Here is a 27,368-nt window from a genome sequence, read left to right on the forward strand (position 1 = left end):
TCTAGGGCCCCCCCTAGTGGGGGTGGCAGGGGAGACGACAGTTTTTTTCTGTGGTGTTTAGTAGGTGCAGAGCAGTTATTGTCTATGAGTTTCACACTTTATATAAAGAGCAACTCAAAGTGGATCACTACATAAATGTAACATGTAAGAGCCATGAAACATTCAGAAAAAACACACAGCCATCTTTGGAATCTAGGGCTTGGCAAAGAGCTCTTAGCCTTGACCCCCAGAACACAATCCATAAAAGGGAAGATTGATAACTTGGACTTCATCAAAACTTAGAACGTTTGCCCACGTGAAGTAGACGTAAATATACGCTTTACATTAGGAGAAAATATTAGCAAACTTCAATAGTAAACTTTCAAACTTCAATAGTAAAAACACACACAACCCAAACAATTGGAAAATGGGCAAAATGCATGAACAGACATTTAACTGAGGAAAATATACAGATAGCAAATAAGCACATGAATGGACATTCAACATCATGGGCCATTAGGTAAGAGAAAATTAAAAACCATAATGAGATATCACTCTACGCTTAGCAGAATGGCTAAAATAAAGAGCGACGACATGACAGGCTGGTGAGGATGAGGAGAAACTAGATCATTCACATACTGCTTGTGAGAAGGTACAATGGTTCAGCTACCCTGGAAACATTTGACTTAAAAAAAACCAACTAACCATACAACCCACCAATTGTACTCCTAGGGATTTTCCCAAAGAAGTTAAAAACGTCTGTTTATAGCAAATTTCTTCACAGTGGTCAAAAACTGGACACAACCCAGATACCCTTCGACCGGTTACAGGTTAAACAAACTGTGGTATATGCATAGCATGGAGTATGACTCAGCAATAAGAAGACACCAACTACTGACCTTTACAAAAGCCTGAGTGAATGCCCAGAGAATGATGCTGAATGAAAAGAGCCAATCCCATAGGTTCTGAACTGTGTGATTCCATTTATCTAACATTCTTGAAATGAGAAAACTATAGAAATGGAACACAGATTAGCGGTTGCCAGGAGTTCAGGAGGGAGTGAGGGGTGGAGGGAGGAGGGCGCAGTCATAAAGGGAGACACAAGGCATCCTTGTGGGGATGAAAATGTTCTGTGTCTTGAACGTGTGTTGATGTCATATCCTGGTTGTGACACTGTATGGATTTTCAAGATGCTACCCCTGAGGGGGAAGCTGAGTAAAGCTTACATGAAATATCTCAGTATTATTTCTTCTGACTGGGTAAATGTACAATTGTTTCAAAATAAAGTTTAATCCAAGAAATCAGGAGATTGGACAGCAACTAGACTTGAACAAGGTAACTCCCTTCTTTCATTTTCTTACTTTTCCAGAGAAGAACAAAAGCCCCAAAGCAGTGAGCAAATGGGGTCAGGAATTTGCTCCACTTTGCACGGATCCAAGAAAGAAAATAATCTCACCTGTGATTTCAGCATTCAGAGTCCACTGCCAGCCTTCTGGGGGCCAAGTCTGCCTATCTTGGAATTTTCTCTGCTGTTAACCCTTCTCCTACATCTACCTCCCCAACCCTTCAGTAAAATTCAAAATATTGATACAAATACACACTCTCAAACCCAGCAGTGGCTTCTAAAGCGCAGTATAACAACTGCATTCTGGCAATGACCTCTCATACCTCCCAGGTGATGCTGCCCAAGAATATCTAGAATTCCCACATCTTGTTCTTTGCACAGGAATAGAAGTTCATCCTTGGTGGTTTTCGTGGGTGACAAGGCAGGGGTTCTGTACTGGAACCTGGGCCACACACTAAGTGAGGGCATAACCTTCATCACCCCGTGTAAAGGGTGCCTCGCCGAGGCTTCCATCCCCCTCACGCTGGGAGAGGCCATGGTGACTTTCACTCTTCTCACTCTGAGCACCAGCCAGCGCCTCAGAAACACACAGCTGCCAGCCAAACGCTTTCACTGGGCTTGCCGGCTTTGTTTTCATGGAAAAGACCAAATGCCTTTGTTAGGGAGAGAGCCATGACGTGGTGGTCAAACTCTTTCGCAAAGCACATTCCCCGTTTCTACAAAAGTCCATTTCCCTCATCCTCTGGAAATTGCAAATCCCCTTCCATTAAACAAACTCTGAATTCTACCTCCCCACCCCCCAAAAAAGATTGCTTTCTTGCACGACCATAAAAAAACAAACTGTGGTACAGTCATACCATTGGCACATAAGAGAGATGTCAGAATGGGAAAAAAAGGGCTGTAAAATCATTTCTGGTCATGCCAGGCCATTGAAGAGTTAAGAGCTCTCTCTTGCTCTCCCTATATTTTGCTCTCCCCTCTCTCTCTCTCTCTCTCTCTCTCTCTCTCTCTCTCCCTGTAGTGCTCTGTGCTCTGTCCCACCCATGAGGCCTCTGATCAATGCAAGGTTAAAGCATCTCCTCACAGAGACGGGAATTCCGCCGCCCCAGCTGCTCCCAGCTTTTCCAAGACTGTCCAACCCCCTTGGGACCCGAGCCCAGTCTTCCTCTCAGGGGTTGACTGAGCTCTCTTTGGGTTTTCAGAATGAACTGCATCCTAAATTCCAAGCTCCCCCAGGGCTACTCTTAGAGATATGGAACCACTCCAGTTGCATGTCGCATTCTTGAGTGTGGGAGGCCCAGAGCTTTCTAGAAATACAGCAGCTTATAAACTTTCCCAGAAGGTCACAGGCTATTAATCCTCAGCTGATCCTACTGCTTAACAGCTTCCCGAGAGCCCGCCCCTGCCTGCACCTCCTCCATTAGGGGTCTGGGCTGGGCTGTGGGCCTCCCCCAGGGCATGGGGGTGGGGCAAGAGCCTGCCCAGCTCCACTCCCCCAGAGGGTGGGGAGGTGACCAGGGGCATGACTGTTGGGAAGCACTGAGCTGGGCACCCACCAGGGGAATGAGAACCAAATGAGAGTACCTGGCAAGTAAAGGGGGGCAGTCACACTGAATCTTGGGCACTGAGTACGTACGGAACATTCCTCTATGAGAGGCAAACTACCCAGGGACCCACGTTGTGTACCTAAGGGCTTTTGGAAAATTTTAGCTGGTGGGTAAGGGAATTTAGGTGGTAGATGTTAAGAAGAGCAGTGATATTACGAGCTTATGGCTCTGTGATTTGGGCTTCTATAAAAATAAAAATACAATCCCCAGAAACTACCTAATGGGTAACTAGACTACAACAGGAATCCAGGACTTTCCATACAAACTGGGCCTCACCCTCCCTTCTCAGAACCCTCCTTCATCCATCTGCTGCTTCCCATCGTGGGCATCGCCTGCCCTTTCTATTCTAGACTAGAACATTCATAGCGCTAAACTTACAGAAGTAACATCCTAAAGAAAAAGATGACACGAGACCAACTGCACACAAGAGCAACGCACATGCATTATAATTCCGAGAAGGTTTCCCTTGCACTTTTATCCATTTCTAATCGGCTGTCCTTGAAAATAAAGTGGTTGGGCTAGAACAGTGGTCGGCAAACTGCGGCTCGCGAGCCACATGCGGATCTTTGGCCCCTTGAGTGTGGCCACGAAGTTTCAATCGCACTGTACGTGCGCGCCCGCACGTGGTATTTTGTGGAAGAGCCACACTCAAGGGGCCGCAGTTTGCCGACCACTGGGCTAAAAGAATGGCCCTTTCCTCATGGGTGTGGCTGCCAACGAAACGGAGCAGGATGTTCATGGATCAGGGAAGCAGCACGGAGAGAACGGCATCAGATTCACCTGCAGAGTTCAGGGTTCAAATTCAGTGTGTGGGTCCTAGTGGAAACCATGCTTCACATTTGTCCTGTCTTTTCTGTTGTTGTTCCTTTAATATATTTTTATTGAATTCAGAGAGGAAGGGGGAGGGAGAGAGAGATAGAAACATCAATGATGAGAAGGAATCATTGATTGGCTGCCTCCTGCATGTCCTCTACTGGGGATGGAGCCCACAACCCGGGCATGTGCCCTAGATCAGATTTGAACCCGGGACTCTTCAGTCCATCGGCTGATGCTCTATCCACTGAGCAAAGCTGGCTAGGGCTGTCTTGTCTCAACAGTAACATATTTAAAATGTTGAAAAGGTAACATGTGAGATCTAAGTAAGACTGACAGTGACCAGAGGGTTGCTATATCAAAAGATGAATAACCATTCTCTAATCCCTGTGTTTTAAATCTATTTTTCTTCTTGTCCTGCCCGCTCTGGTGCATTGGGCGGTGGGTACCATATTGGTGTTGGGTAACTGCGTAGCTACCTGAAACCACTGGATGCAGGCCTTCTTGTCTTTGCCTGGATTTGAGGCCGCACAATACAACTCACACTAGCCTGGGCTAGTAGTTCTGTTTTTCCCATGTCTTCCCTTGTCTCCAATGGAATATGATGCCTCTTTACTACATCTCAGACCAGGCCCACTGCTGGAGAGCGGGAGGCCTCCAACACTGACAGCCTCACTGGGAAAAGGCAGCTCAGGAGGGTTTCTGAGTAAATGCTTTTGGTTTGTTTTGTTAATCCTCACCTGAGGATATTTTTTTCCATTTGTTTTTAGAGAGAATGGAAAGGAGGGGGAGAGACAGAAAAACACCGATGTAAGAGAGACACATTGATTGGTTGCCTCCTGTACGCACCCTGACCAGGGCCAGGGATCAAGCCTGCAACCGAAGTATATACATGCCCTTGACCAGAATCGAACCCAGGACCCTTCAGTCCCAGGGCCAATGCTCTATCCACTGAGCCAAACCAGCTAGGGCTGAGTAAATGCTTTTTAAAAATATGTCTGCTGTGCTAGAAATCACACTACTTTCATATTTTGAGGAGAGCAAATGGCCTTCTCCACGTGTTAAGTGGAATTTTATCACTCTGCCTGTTCCAACTTAAAATTCTAATGGACTTCAAAACCATCTTTTCCTCATGTTTTGAAAAATGTGTGGATTCTCCCAAGAGAGAAAATGTAGCGACCACAGCATTTTCTATTATATTTTATCCTAAGAAAGATGGATTCGCAGCCACCTTTCCGAGCCCTGGGCTAACCTGGAGAAAGGGTCGGTACAGATAAGAGCCCCTCCTTCTTCATGAGGCTGAGGCCACGGGTGAACTGAGGTGTTGAATTGCACCTTAAGCGGAGCTGGGATGAGACCCAGGTCCCTGGACAATCAGGCCAAAGGGACGTGTTAATATAATAAGAACAAGGAGAGTGGGGCTGTGCCTAACTCGCTGAGATTTTAAGAGAAGATCATTGTTTGAATGAGGGGGTAGAGACAGCCATGCTCCGTCTTAACTCATGCTTTTCTTTTGAATCTTTTGATGTTGTTGCTTCCTCTCTGACTATCATTTCTCTCACTCTTTGCATCTGGAATCGTTTTAATTTGCTCCTTTAATTTTTTTATCTCTAGAACTTCTACTCAGGACCATTGGTAACAAACATTTGCGTAGTTCTCCAGAGAGAGATCAAAAGGTGTAGAAGGCTCTCGACTAATGTCATACAAATGAGCAGAACAGCAACAAAGCCCAAGATGAGTAAGTATTTAACATTTTAAAACAACGCATACCGCCCCCTCCAACCCCCATGTGAAAAACAAATAAAAAAATGCGCCTGGCTGTCAGATCCCAGGAGCAACCCTGAAAAACCGCTGGGAAGCCTCACAGGAGAAGATGTTGTAAAGCATCTCTGCCCATTGGGATGGGCCCCGAGCCCCAGGGGAACTGTGACTCAGGGATGTAGGCTTGGTGCTCAGTGTAAGGATCGGCCATTGTCCTACCCATCCCTCGGGGCTCACCTTGCTCAACAGGGTCCACTCCGAAGGTGTCAACTGACATACAAAACCGCACCCAACGCCCGCTCTGGGCACATTACCACGAATAGCATCACCCCGGCTGGGCGGATAGCATTCGGGACAGAAAGACAACCTGCTACAGCTGCAGAGATGAACCTGCCTGACTCAGTCCAATGGCCCCGGAGCTGGTGTCCGCGGGGAGGAGCTGGTCCCAGGAAGACTGGGAGGGGGAGCCACACATTCTTGATGTAATTATACTCCTGGGGTCTGAGTGGCTGATTGTGAGAGCGGCTGGGAGCGGTACCAGGAGCCTCTGGGCCCGTTCATAAGACAAACAACAGCCTTGCAGGACATAAGTGTCTTGTTTCTGGGAACAGTTTGACTCCAAAGCCCTCACCAGCCTCCTGCTGCTTCCAAACTGCAGCCTGGCCGACCCCCCCCCCCCAACCCCCCTCCCCCCCTTCCCCAGCTAGCCCAGCCGCTCCTCCCTCCCCGAGTTCACAAAACAGTAAATTCCACATGAAAGACCTTGTGGTCCTGGATACACCGGAAGCTCCCCAGAGTCCAGCTGGGGTGGAGGGTTAATGCGAGTTTAGAAACGTCAGTCTAGAAGTGGACACAAGTGCCCTTTGTCAATAGTGTTAAAACAAATATGGGGGGGTCCCCGGGTACCAGTGCTTTGCTTTGACCGCATGCTGGATGGGGGTGGGGGCGTCCACCTGAGATTTTATAGACAAGAAATCTATAGATAAGAGAAAGACAAGTATCACACGATCTCACTCGTACGTGGAATCTAATGAACAAAATAAACTGATGAACAAAACAGACCGGAGACATAGAAGCAAGGAACAGGGCTGCGGAATCTCAGAGGGAAGGTGGGGGAGGGGGGATGGGGGAGGGGGGTGGGTGGGAAGAGATCAACCAAAGAACTTGGATGCATATATACATAACCCATGGACACAGACAATAGGGGGGTGAGGGCCTGGGGCGGGGGAGGGGCTAGAAGGGGGTTAGTGGGGGAAAGGGGGGACATGTGTAATACTTTCAACAATAACGATGAAGAAAAGGAGAAAGATGGGTTTTTAAAATGGAGAAGTGACCTCTGTCGTGACTCAGATAAAAACATGGTAACACCTGAAGCATTGGGGGTTGCTCAGCAGCACCCCACCCTGTGCTTCTCCAGCACCCACTCCTGTCCCCTGTCCTCTGCCAGGGAACCATGATCCCTGCGCGTCTCCCCAAACTCGGCCTTCACCCCAAGTGTGGCCTGCAATTCCTCCCGGATACGGGTGTTGGACAGATCTTCCCATTTTAAGCTATAAGGACAGAGCTCCAAATAATTCCGAATTCCCTGCAGAGAGAGAAGCATTCTGCCCCCAAGCCCCCCACCCTCATGTTTGCAGCAGTAAAATCTGCAACTAAAGGGAACTGCAGACCCAGGACCTGGAGCCCTACCTGAGGGGCCCTCTTCCGGGCCTGGAAGGAAAGGGTCATCTGTGTCTCTTCGACTGTAAGCAGTGGTGTCGTGTCGGAGAGCGACGGACAGTTCTAGAAAGCGAGCTCGTAGCAGGGCGGCACGGTGCTCGGGCGGAGGACGTGAAAAAGACCGCGTCCCTCCCCAGCTCCAACCCATTTAGTGCTGGGGAGGCCCACGTGCGCCTGCGGGGATTGAAGGCTAAGGAACCACCCTCAGCCTCCTAAGACTTAACCTATCGTGAAGGCTGCTTCTCAGCTGTGAGCACCTAACGGTGGCACCTGGGGACCTCATTAAACTGCAGATTTTCATTGAGAAAGTCTGGGGGAGCCTGGGCGTTCGCATCGGTGATGCTGGTGCTCCTGGACTGGGGAGCCCACGTGGAGCTGCGAGGGCCCGGAGGAATTCACATGTGAGAGGAGACCAAGGCTGAGCTTGAGTCTCCCAGGGAGACATCCAGGCAGGAGACTGCAAAGACAACGAAGCTAGAAACACGCGCTGGGTAAGGGACACACGTGCAGCGTGCTGGGGAAATATCCGTGTGGGGAATGGCTGAATGTGAGTACCGACTGCAAGAGCTTTACCCCGAAAGGAAAACAGTCTTTGCAATCGCTGGGTGACGGAGGTGAGATGAGGCGTCCCCTCCTGCCCAGCCCTCAGCTTGCTCAGACTCACGAATAAGGGAACGGCCACGCGGGGACTGGAAAAGGTACAGCACCACTTAGGAACTTATTACCACGGTACGTAATGAAGCACGCGGGAGGGATCGTGTAGAATTCTGGCAGACGAGAACCAACCCCCCCACCCTTGTGTCCTGTGTCCTCACAGCGCAGTGGGTGGCCCCCGGTCCTGGAGCAAGTCTGTTCCCAGCCCGAGAACTTCCCATTTCTCAGGAGCAGGAGGGCAAGCTGAGGTTGCCTCGGACCTACAGCCGGGAGCCGCATGCCATGTGCTCTGTGGTTCCGTCCCCCAAAATCAGTGGTTCTCAACCTTCCTCATGCCGCGACCCTTTAATACAGCTCCTCATGTGGTGGTGACCCCCCAAGCATAAAATTATTTTCGTTGCTACTTCATCACTGTAATTTTGCTACTGTTAGGAATCGTCATGTAAATATCTGATACGCAGGATGTATTTTCATTGTTACAAATGGAACATAATTAAAGCATAGTGATTCATCACAAAAACAATATGTAATTATATATGTGTTTTCCGATGGTCTTAGGCGACCCCTGTGAAAGGGTCGTTCAACCCCCAAAGGGGTCGCGACCCACAGGTTGAGAACCGCTGCCCAAGATGAACACCACCTTTCTTCCCAATTAGGCGTGCAGCAGGGAACCGTGTCGGAGGCCTGTGAGTCAACTGCCAGCCCTACCGGAGGCAGGTCACTAAATAAACAGTCACCGTTCGTCATGTCACCACGAAGACCCACACATGTGACCTGATTTGATTCCTACGAGAATCTGGCGGGACGATGCCAGACTCCAGTCTCCATCTGACCGATGAGAAAACTCGATTGGAGAGATGCTGATCATGGGTGTTGGGTAACATCTCCAAACTAGTTTTAAACCTCAGCCCTTCTGATGTTCTCACTGCAATCCCAGAATTCTTCCTCTGATACAACATGATCACGCCTTAAAAACAAACAGACTAGCACCGTGGTCAGCGATCTGCGGCTCGAGAGCCACATGCGGCTCTTTGGCCCCTTGAGTGTGGCTCTTCCTAAGCCTTAGGAGTACCCTAATTAAGTTAATAACAATGTACCTACCTATATAGTTTAAGTTTAAAAAATTTGGCTCGCAAAAGAAATTTCAGTCGCTGTACTGTTGATATCTGGCTCTGTTGACTAATGAGTTTGCCGACCACTGGACTAGCAGGCATGCTGGCGTAAGGAAGTGAAGTGTTTGAACTCAAAAGGAATTTAAATCCGTGGAGCTTTTAAAAATGACTTTTTCAAACTTCGAACTTCATAAGGGTGGACTGGAATTCGCCATAGGCCCAAACTGCGTGTGTCTGTTCAGATTTAGAGGAACCCAGGGGGGAAAAATACAAATATATGGCTGTGTGGTGCTGGCATATGAACCTTCTTGTGTAAGTTACAACATACAATACAGAATGTGAAAGAGATTTGTTGGTGATTTGAGGGCCAGGAGACACATGCCTCCTAACTTATAGGTTATTAATCAAGGGCAACCCAGACTCTTATTCACAACAGGTTGTCGAGTTAGCCCACCTGAGAGTCATATTTAAATTTACATTGGTCTTTTGTTATATAAAACAATATTAGAAAGGCTCATTCAGGATTTTGATAAAAATAAAGTAGAAATACAATAGTTCTATATTTTGAAGGTATTTGCTCAAAAAAAAAAGAAAACCATCCCTTCTTAGGTGTTAAAAAGAGTTTGCTGAAGATTATTTCAATATGGCAGTGAACAAAGAGACCCATTTCTGTGAGAAAAACTGGATCTTGTAGTTCAGGGCTTCTTGAACTTTAATGTACATGCGGGTCACCTGCGGGCCTTCACAAAGTGAAACTGATGAGTGGGAAGTTCTGGGGGCACGGAATTCCGATTTTAGGGTGTCAAAGGGGATGCTAGTGCTGCAGGTGCCGGGACCACGCTTGGCTGTGGAGGCGTTACTGCAGGCCCTTGGGATGGAACTTCAGTGGCTTGACCTGAGATTGAACTTTGATGAGCGACATTCCAGCAGTTGATGTGTTTCTCACGTTGCTCCACTTGAGCCAAAAATGTACCTACTGACGTATCTATTCTATTAAAAACTCGGTGAAGCCCAGCCGGTGTGGCTAAGTGGTTGAGCATCAACCTCTGAACCAGGAGGTCATGGTTCGATTCCCGGACAGGGCACATGCCGGGGTTGCAGGCTCGATCAGCAGTAGGGGGCCTGCAGCCGATTAATGATTCTCTCTCTCTCCCTCTCCCTTTCTCTCTGTAATTAATACAAACATATTTAAAAAAACAACTCTGAAATAGGAAGTACCTGAAAACATCTTACATAATAAAAAGTGCTAATTTTCTAGTTCTAGTTTTATTTTTTATTTAACCTCTTAATTAAGAAAATTGTGCAGAAAACTTCATATAATGGCTTGATTTTTTTTTTTTCTTTAGTAGGTGAAGACAGCTCAGAGTTTTTAATTTATTATCCGAGAAAGGTAGTCTCAGATAAGATCTTTTACAGACCAGGAAAGCTAGTCATTGTGATATCTATTATGGAATAAGAATAGGGTCACAAAATTTAGCAAAAAGAAAAAGAGAAAGCAAAATTAAAACTCCAAACTAACAGCAACCCAAAATAATGTGATGTCCAGTTAAATTTGAGAAAAGATTAATTTTTTTTTTTAGTATGAGTATATCCCATTCAATATATGGGACATACTTATACTTAAAAAAAAAATCACCATTTATCTGAAATTCAGATTTAAAAATTAAATCAGATTAAATTAGGATTAAAAGATTAATTTTTTAGTATGAATCTATCCCATGCAACATATGGGACATACTTTCACACACACACACACACACACACACACACACACCACTGTTTTTTGAAATGCAAACTTAGCAGATGTCCTGTATTTTATCTAGCAACCCTAGGCCCCGGATTCTACCTGACCTTGAAGTGCTGACAGAGCAGATGCTGGGTAGAGCGTTAACAGACCCTCCGAGAGCATCATTTAAGAGCCCCAGCAGCACAGAGAATTGCCTTCTGGACTTGCCAGTCCCACAGAGCACTTGGCTATTCCTGCTGTCGATCTGTGGGAACTCCTTTTAGGAGCTTTGTGCCCAGAAGACCACACTTAAAAAAAAAAAAAATCATGATAGAGGCCAAGCCGGAAGTTAAACTAACAAGTCTTATCTCAAGAGTGCCCCCCCCCCCCCCCCCCCCCGCCCCGGGAAGGGCCAGGTGGGGCAAAGCAGAAGGTGTTTCCTAGCTCCCTCTCTTTTCCTCTCTTGAGAGCTGAAGTCACTTGGTGGGAAATGGAGGCCGCGGGGTCTTGGTTAGGCTCACGAGAGGGTCTTCTGAATCGGGCACATTTTGGCAAGTTGATTTGGTGTAAGATGATCTTGGATAGAAGGAAGATCCGTGTAAGGCGTTGCAGGCCCTCTCCCACCTCTAGCCTGTCAGCGGTTGAAGGCAGCCTTGCCCAGCCTTCTAAGAGGGTACACCAGGGGTCCTCAAACTTTTTAAACAGGGGGCCAGTTCACTGTCCCTCAGACCATTGGAGGCCGGATTATAGTTTAAAAAAAAACTATGAACAAATTCCTATGCACACTGCACATATCTTATTTTGAAGTAAAAAAACAAAACGGAACAAATACAATATTTGTATTTGCATGTGGCCCGCGGGCGGTAGTTTGAGGACCCCTGGGGTAGACTCTACTGCTCTGATTCCACTTCCGTGTATACACCCAATTGTACTGTGTCGGCTGTAGGAAAGTATATTTTAGTAAGAATGTGAAATCTACGTGATGACCAGGGAGGAAAGGTAAGTTCATTTAACGGGTTCCTTACCTGGTCAGCATAGGAGTCACACCATCTACCTCCCCTGCCCGCTCCTCCCGTCAGGAACACTACTGGGCTGTTACCTGGGGAGGTAACTTACCCCCAAGAGTCCTAAGTGGGAATAAACACACTGACTTTGGTTTGTCTGTTTGTCTTTAGAAATGATGAAGCTGATCTCAAGGATCTCAAACATTATATATATTGCATGATATATGTTGTCTTGTTTGACTTGGTGAAAAAGGAACACCTCTTTTTCCTGTTTACTTTCTGGTCTTGAAGTTGCAGGTGTACTGACCCCAGAAGGGATGAGGAGGGCACAGCTCTAGGCAAGTCCTGAAGTGGCTCTGTTCATCTCAGTGAGACTCACTGGCAAATGGTCTGTGGCTTCACAAGTCCTCAGAGAGAGGAAGTTCTCTTAACGGCAGGAAATTTTATAAAAGGCAACCCTTACAAAAAAAAAAGTTCCTGTCAATGCCCTTATTGTCCTTTCAAATACTCTTTGTAGAATCTTCATAGGAATCTGCCCAGGCTTGGGCGGAAGGCAAATAATTTGAAGGCCAGAATCTGATCTATTTTTAAATTTGGAAATTTCAAACTAAATTGTCCCTGGCATAATGCCGGCCTTTAGTGATGTGACGATATTGCGTATCTGCTTGTTATTTAATGATCACTGCCTTTGTAAGTAGCAAGCAATTTACCTTAAATATATACTTTTTTATTAATCCTCAAATGAGAATATTTTTCCATTGAATTTTAGAGAGAGTGGAAGGGAGGGGGAGAGAGAGAGAGAGAAACATCGATGTGAGAGAGATACATGGATTGGTTGCCTCCCTCACGCTCCCCGACCCAGGACCCGGGATGGATTGAACCTGCAACCGAGGTACGTGCCCTTGACTGGAATTGAACCCGAGACCCTTCAGTCCTCAGACGGACACTCTATCCACTGAGCCAAAAAGGCTAGGGCTTACTTTAAATATATACTTTAGAAATAGCAGTGCTATTCCCAAAGGCAGCAGCAGAAGTGACAATGACAATGTTCTACATCTGAATAAATCCTTCAGTTATGCCTTCACTTACTAAATCAGAAAAGCATACAAACCCCCTCACCGTGGCAGAAAAGGAAGTTGCCACCTCTAAAGAGTTAAGGCAAGTGTCAGCCTGGACTTGCGGGCAAGAGATGTCACCTGTTTTCTAGAGCTCTGGGGATAGACACAGCTCAGGGTAAGTCAGTAACACACCGCTCGGGCTTGTTCAGGGCCTGAAGTTTTACTGTTAACGGTGCCACTGAGATTCACATATTATTTAGAAAGGTACTGCTTTTGCAAAGTAAACACACACAAAGGGGGATGGGAAACTATCGTTTTTTAAAAGTATATTTTTGATTTCAGAGAGGAAAGGAGAGGGAGGGAGGGGAGAGGGAGAGAGAAAGAGAGAGAGAGAGAGAGAGAGAGAGAGAGAGAGAGAGAGAGAGAACATCAATGATGAGACAGAATCACTGATCAGCTGCCTCCTGCATGGTCCCCACTGGGGATTGAACCCACAACCCAAGCATGTGCCCTCACAGGGAATTGAGCCCTGACCTTCTGGTTCATAGGTCAATGCTCAACCACTGAGCCACGCTGGTCGGGCGCAACTAAGCTATCTTTAGTGATTAGTCTGGAAACAATTTTTCCCCCTTGTCCTCAGCAGAAAGAGCTGAAAGAAGTCTAAGGCTTTACGTGATCAGATTGTCATTTAAAACGGAAGTATGTTGAAATGGAATAAGTCAAGGGTCTGCAAACCTAGTCTGTAAATATTCAGTCAATATGTTAGGCTTTATGGACCATAAGGTCTCTGGTGCAACTGTCCACTTGGCTGCGGTAGCTCAAGGCAGCCCAAGACAAGGTGCAAGCAATTAAGTCCAGTTGTATCCAATTGACTTTATTTTGTTGACTGAGCTTTGGATTTCAGGTAATTTTCAAGGGTCCCAAATAGTTATTTTGGTTTGACGTGTTTTCGACCATTACAGAAATATAAAAACCAATCCTAGTTTGGGAGCCACACAAAAACAGACAGGAGGCCACGGTTTGCTGATCCCAGAAACAGTTGGAGCTACGGGTTCTAACTCAACCTGAGCTTTAGTTCATGGCACAAGGGTTGTCAGTAGCCGATTTGGAAGTGTGTGGATTAGTCGATTAAGTTTGCTGGGAGCAAATTTTCCAGTGCTTCTATTCTCTAAAGCTCTGGTATAACCAACCACAATTTTGAGGACTTCTCTGGACATTTCTGGGTGCAAACTGGAAGCAAACATTGTGTGCAATGGACAGATGGGAAATATTGCAGCCAGCTTTTTCTGGTGGAGGAGAGCAAATTCACTTTACATGCCTAGGGCGATTGCAGGTGAGTATGTAAGGGCGTTGGATTGCATCTTCCTGCTCTCCATAGTGGTACTGCTTAGAGAGCCTCCCAACCCTGGAATGTGCTGAGGAGGAGAATGGAAGCGTGAGTCAGAGGACCCTTTCGCCGGGATGCTGGACAGGGCACTGGAGTGTTTGTTGGTTGGTGCAACTGCCGTTTAAGGGCCCTTAAGAGAGCTTGGCTTCCATGGCTTGGGCAAAGATTTTAAAACTACTTTGGTTCCTAGATAAGAAGCAAACCACAGCTCAGAGTGTTTGGGGTTGGCCTAGTCCAAAGATGATTGCAGAACAAAACCAGTGAGAGCATGCCATCTGTGAATCGTTCCTCCTACTTGAAGGAGGGAGGAGATAATTAGAACTGGGCTTGTATCGCCAAAGCCTCTGAGCAATATGACATCAAAACCTATTCAAGAAGCATGCAGTGTGGTATCACAGAAACTGGCAACTGGCAAGGGCATCAGCAGCCCAGGTTTCTCACCTTGGCATTGCCACTTTGGAAGATCACTTAATTTTTGGACTTTTTCGTGCTGTTTGGCAGGTGGGAATACTACTTACCCAATTATGTGTAGGCCCTGATATGTTACGAAGACGGGAGGGCTGTATACATTTAAGGCAATCAGACTGGGCAGTCCTCATCGGTTCTCGAAAACTTCAGAGCTTCTGAAGCTGAGATGACACCCTTTCTTTCTACCTCCCCCTCCTGTCCCACCTGTACACATGACAGAGCTGGGCGTCTGCCATCCTCTGAGGAGCAGGCTCTGCTCCATCTGGGTTAGCCCCATTTTTCTCGTCTACATTTCAGCGTTTCGGTATCTCACACCTCCCACAAAAGTGGTGGTAACTGCAGAAGCGCCTGGGTCTTTTTCTAAGCTACACAGAAGCCTTGGGGAATTCTTAGCACTTATTTTTGGCGGTATATGTCAAAGTATACATCGAACTTCCCACTTTGAAATATGCTGGCTATTTAAACATGCGTGTGCTGTCTTCATGAAAGCAGTAGGCAGATGACCATGAGAGCTGTTTAACTAGTAACCCGCTGTTTGTCCTCTGAAATTACTCTCCTAAGCTTAATGAATTCCTTGAGGCATACACATAGCTGGATAGGTGATTTCCCCCAATAATGGGTACAGAGTGAACTTTTGTGACCTAAGAAGTGGACAAATGAGCTGCCCATTTGTAGCCCCTAAGAAGTGTCACAGAACTTTGGCTCCTGCGTATTCAAAATGAAACTGAAGGCACTCGGGATGCTTTATTTACACGTGTTCACCCCACCTTCTGATAATGTTCAGTACAAACGAGCAGCACCCATAACATGCAAGGCCTTGTGCTCTGTGCTGTGGGGGCTGCAGACATAAAGAGACTACAGAACACCACGCAAGGGAAAGAAGTGCTAGGAGAGGTTCAAATTCAGTAGCTGACAACGTTGAGTTTGCTATGTGCCAGGCACTGTTGTAAGAGACTAAGAATGGGAAAGAAAGCATTTAGGCAATGATAGAGAGAGTCATGGTCACACACACACACACACACACACACACACACACACACACTATAAAGAGCCCTGGCCAGTGCTGCCAAATGGTTACAGCGTTTGGCCCTGGACACCAAGGGTCTTGGGTTTGATTCCCAGTCAAGGGCACATACCTGGGTTGCAGATTTGATCCCAGATCCTCAGCCTGGTAGCAGGAGGTAACCAATTGATGTCTCTCTCTCTCTTCACTCTCTCCCTCCCTTCCACTCTTTCTAAAAAATTAATGGAAGAAATACCCTCTGTTGAGGATTAAAAAGAACAACATGACTACCCTCTGTTGAGGATAAAAAAAAAAAAACATGAAGAAAGGAGAGGTATAAAAACTAATACAAATAAGAAAAGTAAGTATTTAATAAATTTTGTGTACATCTTTAAGCAGGCCATCTTATTTAGGCTGATCTTTGGAGATAACTTTTTTAAAAACGCAGAAAACCTTAGGTTAATAGCAAACATAAAATTCCATGTAAATAAAATGTTAGGGATAACCATGTCTATTTGAATAGGCCCTTTAACCCACCTCCAATGTGGAATCAAACAGTATTGGACTCCTTTGTATCCAAAACGTACTGCACATTCCTCCTCTCTGCTCCACACAACCGAAACAACCCCAGCGAGTTCGCGCTTTCCCCGCGGTTTCTCTCCCATTTGCCTCAACACCAGAGAGACGGCAAGACGCCCCCGGCTCTGGGCTTCCCCTCCTCACGGAGAGAACACTCCTGGGGCAGGTGGAATCGGACCTGGGAAAGGGCGGGCCCGGACCGCCGACAGATCGCGATCAGACATTCAGACGCGCTTTCGCAGGAGTGGCGCGTGGGGCGAGCCTACGAGCTCCTCCGTGTCCTCACTCCCTGCTCCCGCTCCGCTGCGCCCTGGTGCAGCCCGCGCTGACTCACCAGCGGCTCCCGGTTCCTTCCTGCTGGGCTCCCCCCCACCCGCTGCCGGCTCCACGTGACTCAGCACAGGCACCAAAGGTTCTACCCGTCGCCGTAACCACCGCGCAGCAGGCGGGCCCTGGCAATGAACTTCGATCTTCCCGCTAAGAACGACCCCAGACACCGGCCAAGCGGACGGACCACGGCCCCCCACCCTAGGGCGTTCTTCGGAGGCGCCCCATTTCAGCGTCCTCACCCCCACCCACCCACCCACCTAGTGAAGCTGGCATCTCGTCTCGCATCGCCTGCAAGTGCTGGCCACGGGGCTCCCCTTTGCATCAGTGATTCTCCGACGTGGCTGCACCGTGGAGGTTACGAGGAAACCTCACGCCTGGCTCTCCTCCGACAGTCGGACTTACAGGGACGCGCATGCGAGACGGGCGTCGGGGTTCCTCCAAGCTCCCAGGTGGCTCTAAGCGCAGCAACGTTTAGGAGCCTTGGCTCTGGGAGGAGCATCGATCTCCCCCCCGCGAGAGAAACCGACCCGTTGAGCGGAACCACTGGGTCGGCTCCCAGACTTCCCACCTTGCAGATCCCGACCCTGCTGTCCTCATAGCTCCGCAGAAAAGACGCCAGCAAAGCCAGGGGGCGTTTCCAGAAGGACACTGGCTACACCGGGCCCCGCGCCCCTGTGCGCCCCTGGGCTGGCTGAAAACCCAGCTCCACCGAGCACCCGAGAGCAGCCCGCCGCGGCCGCCGTTCTTCCGTTACCTTTGGGTCTCTGTTCTGTTTCATTCCCACGTGTCTGGGGGCCCGGCTGGAAGCCCGAGGTCCTCTCAGGTTAGAAGCTGGAGCTGCGTCCACACCTCCCCACGGACGGACGGACGGACGGGACTGCACGCTCCGCGCGGCCCCGGGGCAGATACTGTGCTGATCACGGAAGTTCCGCGGCGCCCGTGGGCGTGGGCGGGCGGCGGGGCGGTTCGCGCGCCTCACCCCTGGCTTAACCTGACCTCCCCTGGCCTGCGGGTCTGGACCACGGTCCTTTTTTTTTTTTTTTTTTTTTTTTTAAAGAAGAACGTGAGCGAGTGATGGAGAAAAGCACGCGGGGCAGACAGTACGCGGGCTGGTGCGGAAGGAAGGGGCAATGTTCGGAATATCAATCACTCTACGCGCCGCTGACCGGCGAGGGCTGGGGGGTGCGGGGGGGGGGGTGCGGGGGGACAAAGGCTCCTCCGGAGCAGACGGCGCAGCGCCCCTCCCTCGAGGTTACAGCTCTGCCCTCGGCGCGGGCGGGCTCTGGGCGCGGGACTGGCAGAGGGACTCGGGGTGACCAGGTCGCCTGGCTCCTTGGGGTTCGGCAGTCTGCACGCCCGAGCGCTCCGGGTGCAGAGGGGGCGTCTTTCTGCGCCCGCCTCTCCTTGGGCCCTTCGTGGGGTTCCTGGCCCTGGCACAGCCCCTCTGTGACGGGGGGGGGGGGGGGGGCGGTGAAGAATGTCCTACGGAAGCAGAGTGGGGAGTCGCGGAGCAGCCCTCGCCCGGCGCGCGGGGTGCGTTCTGCAGAAGAACCACTGGGGCTCAGAACTCTCCTCCCACCACAGCTCCAGCCCCGGCGCCGGGGGCAGAGTCCGGGTGGGGAGTGGGGGGCTGGTCCGCCGGAGGGAAGCGCGGAGTCGGCGTCCGGGGTTGCTCCCCGCCGGGGGCGCCCGCGCGCGGCACTTCCTGGTCTGCCCCGCAGCCTCCGCCAGCGCCCCTGGCTCCCAGCCCTGCGCCCCAACTCTGGCGCCTCTATGTCGGTGCGCTGCGGGAGCGCGCCCGCACCTCCGCTCCTTCCCAGCGCCCAGGGTCCCTGTCCCGGGCGGCCTCGCCCTCACCCCGAGCCAGTCCACTCTGCCAGCGTGGCAGCCCGACTCCCCCCCTTTCCCGGGGGGTGCGGCGCCGGGGCCCCGGGGAGAGGCGGCCGCGGGAACGCGAGGGGGGCACCCCCGGGGTGCGGGCCGACCCCGCGTAAGTTCTCTCCGGGCTCGGAGATCCCCGGTCGGTCCCGGGGGTCAGCCGGCGGCGACTGCAGTCCCCGGGCGGCGGGAGCAGGCGAGGCCAGCGCCAGGACTGGGAGGGACCGCGCCGGGGCCGGGGTGCGGGGGTGCGCGGGGCGGTACCGCTTTAAATGCACTTGACTCACCTGCTCCGGCGCGTCCCGGCTCCCCGCTGACAGCTGGGGGCTTTGTTTTCTCCTCCCACCGGCGGCCCCGCCCCCACGCCCACGTGACTCGCCGTCTGCCGCCGCCGCTCGGGCGGGTCCGCCCCCGGGAGCCCAGCCCGCGCCGCCTCCGCCCCTTCCCGGGGGTGCGGGGTGAAGACCCCAGCCGAGAGAGGTGACCCGCCTGCGGGGCGGTTGGAGGGTGGCACGCTGGTTAGGACCCTAGGGAGCCAGGTGAGTGGTGACTTAAGTGAAGTGCCGGCGGGGAGCGCAGCTGGGCTGCTGGGCCAGGCTCGGGGGAGAAGGGGCTTGGAAAGGCGCCTGCCCACCCCACGCCACCCCACGGGAGGTACCTGGAACTGGGGCTGCACACCCAGCGACCGCGTCTTCTTCCGCCAGGGTTTACACTCGTGCCTGGAAGAAGTGATCGGAGGGGCAAACTGTTTCTCTCACGAACACTGTTAACCACACCAGGAATTCTGAACCGAATAACCCGATTAGCAAGGTAATACTTGCAGGTTTTATGGAGGTTTCGAGTCTGCTCGTCGGTGCTGTTGATATCTGGATTCTGTTCGGAAAATGGGGTGCAGGCTGGATCCGCTAACCCCAGATTATTGATCTGGGCGCGTGTCCATTTGGAACAGCACCGATTCCTGAGTGAAATGAGTTGAGAACATGTCAAGACGCAGCTCAGTACCTGCTGCGTTTGGAAGTGGTCCCACACTCTGCGGATAGCCAGTGTTTGAAGCTGCAAGAACCTGTTGTCTGAATCCCCCCCTTTGCCCTGAATACCTCCCCACACCTTCCAGATTGCAACTCAGGAGCAAGATAGTCTCCCCTCCCCAGCATCCGTGACAGTTGCCTTAGCCCAGTGCTTCCCGCACCTCAATGTGCAGAGGTGTCACAGGGGGCCTTGTTAACACCGAAGTCTGATGGGTGGGTCTGGGTTGGACCTGAGATTCCGCATGGTACTCCCGGGTAATGACAGGGCAAATGGCTTGAGGGCCACACTTTGAGCAGCAAGGCTTAAAGCACCCCCTTTGGCACTGGCCGAACTATTTTGAGTGCTGACTGCAGCACTTAATAGCTCCATGACCTTAGGCAAGTTCCTTAACATTTAAGCCTCCCAAGCTGCAAAACAGGGATGTTACCAACACCCACCTCAATCTGGAAAATTAAATGAGAAAACCCATCTGAAGTGCCTAGTGTAGTGCCTGGCACACTCAGGTGGGGTTTAGGAAATGTTAGTTAATTGTTGGGGTCACCCTTGCAGGAGGAAAGCTGGCACAAATCCCAGCGTACCTGCACGGGGAGCGGTGGGTGGGATGACCCAGGGTAAAGGCAGCCAGCCCAAGAATGACCGCTGCACCCCGGAGTGCCTGGCATGGGCCGGATGTGTAGAATAAGGTTGTGGAGTACTCGAACGACTGTAACGCAGAGCAAATCATAGATGTTTAAAAGTCCTGTTTCGAGCAAGAACCTCCTTGCTGGGAGGTCAGGCAGGGACCTGCACTCGGTCTTGGGGTGACGGAGAGGCAAGGGCTGCTCTGACTGCTCTCAGCCCTGGGGAACTTGACCTCTGCGTCAATGGAGACAACTTTATGAAAAAGGATTAACGCACGGAAAGGTGTTGAGGGAACACACTTCCCAGTGGCCTAGGTAGTTTGTGCCACGAGGGAACTTCCAGTAGTGGAAGTGGCTTGGAAAAGCTATCTGTGTACGAACCGTGAACACCTGAAGCACCACGGGATGGCTATTTTCATTTGGACATTTTTAAAGAGTTCTTTTTTAAATGTTATTTTTGCCAACCAGTTCTTCTGTCAGCATAGAGCACTGGATCTGTGAACCTAAAGGTAACTTTTAGTTTTAACCAGGGAAATCCCACAAAACAACGTGGAAAGAAAATGAATCCCATAATATGTTTATTAAAAAAACCTTTGAAATATATTTTTAAAAGTTATCCTGTTTCATCTGCAAAACTTTAAATCTTGATAAATGATTTCTGGGACATCAAATTAAAAAATCATTTTGCTCTTTATTACAGATGTCCAGCTGCCTGTCAGATGGGTCATCTATTTTAATATCTGAGAGAGTAAATGGATTGTTAAGGGGTAGTACGTTTTTTATCCTCATTAAAAACCTTGAAATTTAAATGAATTTATTAATGAAGATGTGGTATTCTTAGCTCTCAAAATGAATGGTATTGTCACCATCGTTCTCATCTCTCCCTTCCTCCATTCTCCTCTCTTTGTACCTCCCCACCCTATCCCCCTACCCAAGTATGAGTGTTTCCTAAGACTCATTTCTTGGCTTTTTATTTTTCTCAGTTTCTGCCATTTCCCTTGGAAATGTATTTATGTCTTATGTTTAATTTTGAAGTGTGTGATTACTTCTGAATCTATACCTACATCCTTAACCTGTTTCCAAGCCCCCATATCTGCATTACCAATTACTTGCTAGGCATTTCCACTAAATTTCCACTAGCCTAGAAGTCCCAGTGTGCTCTAAATTAAGCTCCTCCCTCCTCCCATAAAACTGATACTTCCTTGGTAATAAGTCAAGATGGTTATTTGCATTGGGCAGCCCTCAGTGCTGTTGCAGGGACTTGGAAAGGACGTGGGACACACAATATGATTATTCCTGCTGCCTTCCCACTGCTCCCAGATATTGCTGTGAGACTTTGCCTGCAACAGTGACTGGGGCTAACTCATAACAACTTATTGGTAGAGCACCCACATATGCAGCTGTGGGCTGCCGCATAAATGGTGATCAGTGTGAATTGAGCTTGTGAGAGTAGGGTAGGCTAGATTATGCCACTGTAGGAAACACCATCAAAATCTCAGTGGCTTCATACAACAAAAGTTAACTTCCTGCTCACGCCAAATCTCCTGGGCAGTTCTTATGGGGACTCATCATTTTAGGCTGCTTCACTCCTGTGACCTCTCCATGAGCACCATGGCAGTGGAAGAGTGTGGAAAACTGCACACCAAATCTTAAACACTTTCACCTAGAAACGACACAGACCACTTCTGACATTTCACTGGCCAAAGGAAGTCACATGGTCATTACCAAACGTTAAGGGGTATGTACTCAGAAGGAATGGAAAAGTAGAAATCTTAGGGATAAGTAATGATTACCACAGGGATCCATTTGACATAGGGGGTGAGGGGTAAAGTCAAATTGGAAGCAGTCCAATTATAGTAGGGAATGAGCATAGATACCAGTTGGAGGAAGGTACTCAGTGGTACGTGGAGTCTTTGGAGAAGCATTGCCATTGTTATTATACAACTAGAGGCCTGGTGCATGAAATTTGTGCACGGGGGAGGGGGGACCCTCAGCCCGGCCTGCAACAACGCCAGCGTCCCTCGCCACGGCCTCTGGCCCGAGGCCCCTCCCCTCCCTCCTGGGCTGGGGCTGGGGCGACGCCAGCATCCCACCCCGGCCACTATGGGCGCCGCCATCTCTGTCGTGGAGTGATAGTTAATTTACATATTACTCTTTTATTAGATAGGATGTTGTTATGTAGAGAGATACTTAACAGTGAAAACTTCCATCTTGCTGCCTTTCAGGGTCACCTTATGCTTCAGCCAAGGTCAGTCAGCTACAGGCATTGATCATCTAAGCTCTTCTGTGACACAGGAGCCGGGAAGTGTCTTCCATCTTGATTCTACCCTGGGGACACACCAACCATTAATAAGTACGGTTTCATCAACACAAGAACATTTGCTGCTTTGGCTGACATTGGTGATCATTCTCCACTTGAGGAGTGAAAATGCGTCTACGAAGAATGAAATATTTCAGTGAGATCCAAGTGTCCCATGTTTCCCTGCATAATTGTCTGAATTATGCTTTTGACAAAGAATTTTCTTGTCTTCAAGGGAATGTTGAAATGTAGTCTAATGAGTAAACATCTGTCCACAGAGGCAAAAAAGTACTTGTATCAGTGTGAACTAATAAAATCTTGGTTTTCTATACACTTTTTAGATTCTTTTTCTAAAGAGCAGAGATTCTGTCCACTAAACTTGCTTCTGACATCCCCCGACACCTCGTGTATCTAAAAGAGGTAAAAGCATTGATGAATGCTGTTAGCTCTAACATGCAATATGGATGTAGACTATTATAACGTGTTGCTGGGCACTGAATCATGCTTTTGATCTCAACAATTTTATGTTGTCCCTGCCCACACCCATCAGTGACATCCTTTTAAAAACATGTACCTCTCATAAAACTGTTCCCAGATAAATATTTTCACAGAACATCAGCATTTGCCTAAAACTAGTATTCTGAGGCTTCAATCACACACTTCCACACATATCTAAGATGAGTTATTGAAAAGGGGAGACAGAGTTTATCAATTCATATTTTAAACTGTATGCTCAAATACTTTTCATTTTATCTGATTTATTTTTAGCTCAGAGTGCTTGCTAACCTGTGGTCCTGCCTAAGTATAAATCATAGCCTCAACAGACATGCTGCAGTGAGCCACTTATGAATGCATTGTAATGCCATGCAGACTGAGATGGAAATGTTCATTACCAAGATATGACAGCATTTATCAAGATGGGGCATGCAGGAGGCAGCTGATCAATGATTCTCTCTCATCACTGATGTTTCTATTTCTCTCTCCCTCTCCATTCCTCTCTGAAGTCAATAAAAAATATATTAAAAAAAGAAATCCTATGTAATAAAAGCCTAATATGCTAAGTGTCCGGTCATCCAGTTGTCTGTCCAACCAATCAAAGCTTAATATGCTAATGATATGCTAAGGCTGCTCAACCACTCTCTATGACATGCACTGACCAGCAAGGGGAAGAAGCTCCAACTGGTAGGTTAGCTTGTTGCTGGGGTCTGGCCTATCAGGACTGAGCAAGATGGGGCCAGACATGCCCTGGAGCCCTCCACGGTCCCTTCCCGGCTGGCCAACCTCTCGCGTTCCTTCCCGGCCTCGATTGTGCACCGGGGGGTCCCTCGGCCTGGCCCATGCCTTCTCGCAATCTAGGACCCCTCGGGATGACGGAGAGCCGGTTTTGGCTGGATCCTGCAGGCCAGGCCCAGGGACTCCACTGGTGCATGAATTTGTGCACCAGGCCTCTAGTAGAATATAAAAGTGTGTATTTCATCTTTACTTGACCCTTTACAATTTCAATTTTTATGGCATATTTTTATGTCTACAATATATTAATGCAGTTGTATATTTATATCATTTATAAATGAATGTGTATGTGTGAGGTAATGTTTTACTTACAGGAGAGTGTAGGCAGAAGGAAGCAAAAAAAAAAAAAAATTAGAGCAAGGCATCTATGATTAGCTTTGTTTTTCGGAAGATGACTTAGACAACACTTTGGAGTGGAAGGTGAGAGACCAGAGTCCGGAAGATCAGCCAGGTGACTACTATCTGACTCAGAGGACAGGTGGTGAGGACCTGGTGATGGAGAGGAGAGCTCACCAAAGCACATGGTTTGGTTTTTAGTAGGGATGTGTGTGTGTGAGACAGAGAGAGACAGAGAGATTGTAGCTTGCCAGTCTGAATGGATGGTGGAACTGTTACTTGAGGGAGGACATGGGATACTGAACAAGATACAGAGTTCAGTTTAGGACATGTTAAGTCAGAGGTGCCCAAGGGATTCCCGGGAGATGACTGGTGGGTGTTTTAAATATAAATCTGAAGCTCAGGATTGCTTAGAGATACAGATTTTACAGGACCCTTAGTTTCTTGATCTGCAGCTCTTTCTATAACTGCTGGTCTTAAAAAAAATCCCTTCATTTAAAGAAAAATTAACACAGCAGCTTAACATTTATAATTATTCATAATGTAATAAAAATGATTAAGAACATTGCATGATGGTATGACATCATCACCAAACAGACAATCTTAGAATTTTAGTTGGATATTTGGGCTAGTTTACTATTTTGATCTTTTTCAAGTGTTATCTAGACTATGATATATTATAAAAGTCACTCTCTCGTACTGTCTTTCACACCTAAAACCTTGTTGTTCGAGCCAATCATTTATTTTCTTTTACTGCACTGTAAAGATTGTGACTGCTTTCTAATTCTGCTGTACGTTTGTCCCTCCTTCAGGAATCATGAGCATTGTAAAACTAAGGCATGTTAATTATTGGACAGAGCATGTTCTTGCTAAGTTATGAGGATGGCTTTCATAACATGCCATTCCCCTCAATTGCTTACCTTCCATCTACTAAGAATCTGCAGGTAATTTACCAGTTTAATTCTCAGGTTTCATACAATTCTATTTCTAACCATTTATCTCATGAATAAGGTACTATTATTAAATACTGCTAAGTAGATATTTATTTAAATTTGCAGTTTCTCATATCATGATTTTGTGGCATTGTATCATCTCAAGCATGTATGCAGTATTCTTTATTATAGTGGAATTACTTTTAGTGCAGGGGTTTATCCCTCTCCGTTAGAATGGAAGCCCCAGGAGGGCAAGACTCTTTGTGCATTTTGTTTACTGTTCTATCTCCAGTACGCAGAACTGTGTCTAGAATGATAAATAAAATCTCTGAATGACTGAATGAATACATAAACAAAGGAACAGAATAGACTCATAAATGTCTTGATTTGAATCATCTTCCTTTCTATTTTTTTAAAATTTAAATCTTACCACATTGTTTTATTTCTCTGTAATTTAGCAACTTCATTTACTTTTAAAAACTCAGTTTAATATAAGTTTATTGTGATATAGTTAGCTTGATACAGACAAAAAGTTTTACTCTTTCAGCATCTAGGAGAAAAAGTCCTTTCAATCTTCTTTTAGCTTACAGATACACTAAAGGCCACAAACATGTCTTATGTAAGTCTCCCAGAAATATTTAGGTAGGAAGGTCAAGTTTAGTCTTTAAAACCAAACCCAGCTTTCATAAGCAAAAGTTCACTCTAGAATAAGGCAAAAAGGTAAGTAAATAAAAATATAAAATATATTAAAATAATTGAAGACCTAAAAATCAATTTCTTAAAGACCGTGACTGTACTAGGGAAACACTAATCAGATGCTATACATGAAGGCATTGCTAAAATAACATCTAACCAAATGCACAAATTAATTCTTGCTATTATTATCACCATTGCACAATACTATGTTTTCCCCCACCTAGAACCTGAGAAGAGTAACTGGGGAAAATGCCACTGACCCATCTCCGAGAAACCCAGCTGCTGGGAGTGTGCGTTGGCTCTGGGGACCTGGACCAGACCTTGCGTAACGATAATGGATGGAGAGTGAAATCTGCAGTGGTGGGAAAGCCAGGCCAAAGCTCCCCAGACAATGGTGCTGGGGAGAAATGCTAACGTGGTTTGCCATGCTACCATGTGTTTCTTTGTTCTCTAAGAACATCCATTCTGCTCACCACTCATGAGCACACATTTAGTTTTATCTCACAGTTAGGAGTGTGAATGAGTGAAAACAGAATGCGGAACATCTCCTACTGAGTCCACACAGGTGCTCAGGCCCTTTCACAACTCTTTCCCCTCCTTTTATTCTTTGTTGTTGTTTTGTTTTGTGTTTTACTCTTTTAAGGACTGTATAGGATTGAGCACGTTTTGGACAAGTAAGAAACATTTCCTGTTACCTGAAAACAAATGTGTGCTTGTAACAGTGATATGACCCAGGAGCAGGGACCAGGAGCCCACATGCTGCCCAAAGACCTCTAAGGTGGGGACAGATCTTTGTGGTTATCTCCAGAATAGTGACGTTTTTTGATGCCAGGTCAGAATCACTTTGGCTGAAGACTGAATTGGCAACATGCTGTTTATTCATAATGAGCTCTAGCCTGCACCGAATGGAACCAAGTGCAAAATACAAAAAAATAAAATAAAATTATATGTTTCATGTACACAACTTGCTGAGTGTAGAGGTGACACTTTTGATCCTGACTGGCAGAGACCTCAGATGCCAGAGGCAGAGCCCTGCTGGCTTCTAACACAAGAAGAGAGGGCTGTGAATTTAAAGAATAAAATGAACTCATTTTTCAAAAAAGCCCAGAAATAGTCAAAGAGTTAAACAGATTATGGTTTGGTTATGTGATGGATTTTTTGGTAACTGCTGGAAAAAATTCACATTAAAATATTTTAGGCTATGGTAAAATGATCACTTTAACATATTAAAGGACAAAGACAACAATTCAAAAGTTTTGAAATCTTATATATCCAGGATGATGTCATTTGAGTAAAATGTTTCCATATGTTTCTATGCATAGAAAAGTAAATAAATAACAGAGAAAATATTTTTAAATGGTGGTATTCCTGAACTACAGTGAATTTCTGCTCTCTTTTGTATGTATCTATCTCTATATATCTAGAGAGAGGGAAAGGGAGAGGGAAAGAGAGGGAGGGAAGAAGGAAGGGAGGGAAAGAGGTAGAGAGAGAGTGAGAGAGAGAGATAGATTGATTTTAAGGAATTGGCTCTCACTCTTTTAGGATGACTGTGGGGGCTGAAAAGTCTGAAATCCAGAAGGCTGGAGGGTGAAGAGTGGATGCTGCAGTGCCAAGGAGAATTCCTTCTTCTTTGGGAAACCTCAGTCATTTCTCTTAAAGGCTCCCACTCATTGGATGAGGCCCACCCGCATTATGGTGGGCAGTCTACTTTAATCACATCTCAAAAATACCCTTGCAGCAACA

The 27,368-nt window shown here is 47.6% G+C and overlaps 1 protein-coding gene and 1 long non-coding RNA gene across 4 annotated transcripts in view; one reads left to right on the forward strand and one right to left on the reverse strand.

The window, feature by feature from the left end:
• The window catches only part of MAPRE2 (microtubule associated protein RP/EB family member 2), a 120,045-nt gene extending 101,285 nt beyond the window's left edge, over positions 1–18,760 (reverse strand). Inside the window, exon 1 of one of the 2 annotated variants that reach the window (XM_070421193.1) lies at positions 18,711–18,760. Coding sequence is in view for 1 of the 2 variants with exons in the window: in XM_070421192.1 (XP_070277293.1) it covers positions 17,300–17,323 (24 nt within the window). In the remaining variant the exon portion in view is untranslated. Of the gene's footprint in view, positions 1–17,299; positions 17,644–18,710 lie in introns of those variants that run through there. The other variant, XM_070421192.1, reaches the window with a different exon arrangement.
• Positions 18,761–18,813: 53 nt separating this feature from the next.
• LOC139014227 (uncharacterized) lies at positions 18,814–22,702 on the forward strand. Of its 2 annotated transcripts, XR_011472210.1 has the most exons (3): positions 18,814–18,962; positions 19,128–19,233; positions 22,298–22,702. It is a non-coding gene; the product is annotated as an uncharacterized lncRNA (long non-coding RNA). The 2 variants fall into 2 exon arrangements; XR_011472211.1 differs by lacking the exon at positions 19,128–19,233.
• The last annotated feature ends 4,666 nt before the right edge of the window (positions 22,703–27,368 follow it).

Source organism: Myotis yumanensis, unplaced genomic scaffold (genome assembly GCF_028538775.1).
Source record: "Myotis yumanensis isolate MYYU_CA2020_CCGP unplaced genomic scaffold, mMyoYum1.0.hap1 SCAF_7, whole genome shotgun sequence".
NCBI classification, from domain to species: Eukaryota; Metazoa; Chordata; class Mammalia; order Chiroptera; family Vespertilionidae; genus Myotis; species Myotis yumanensis.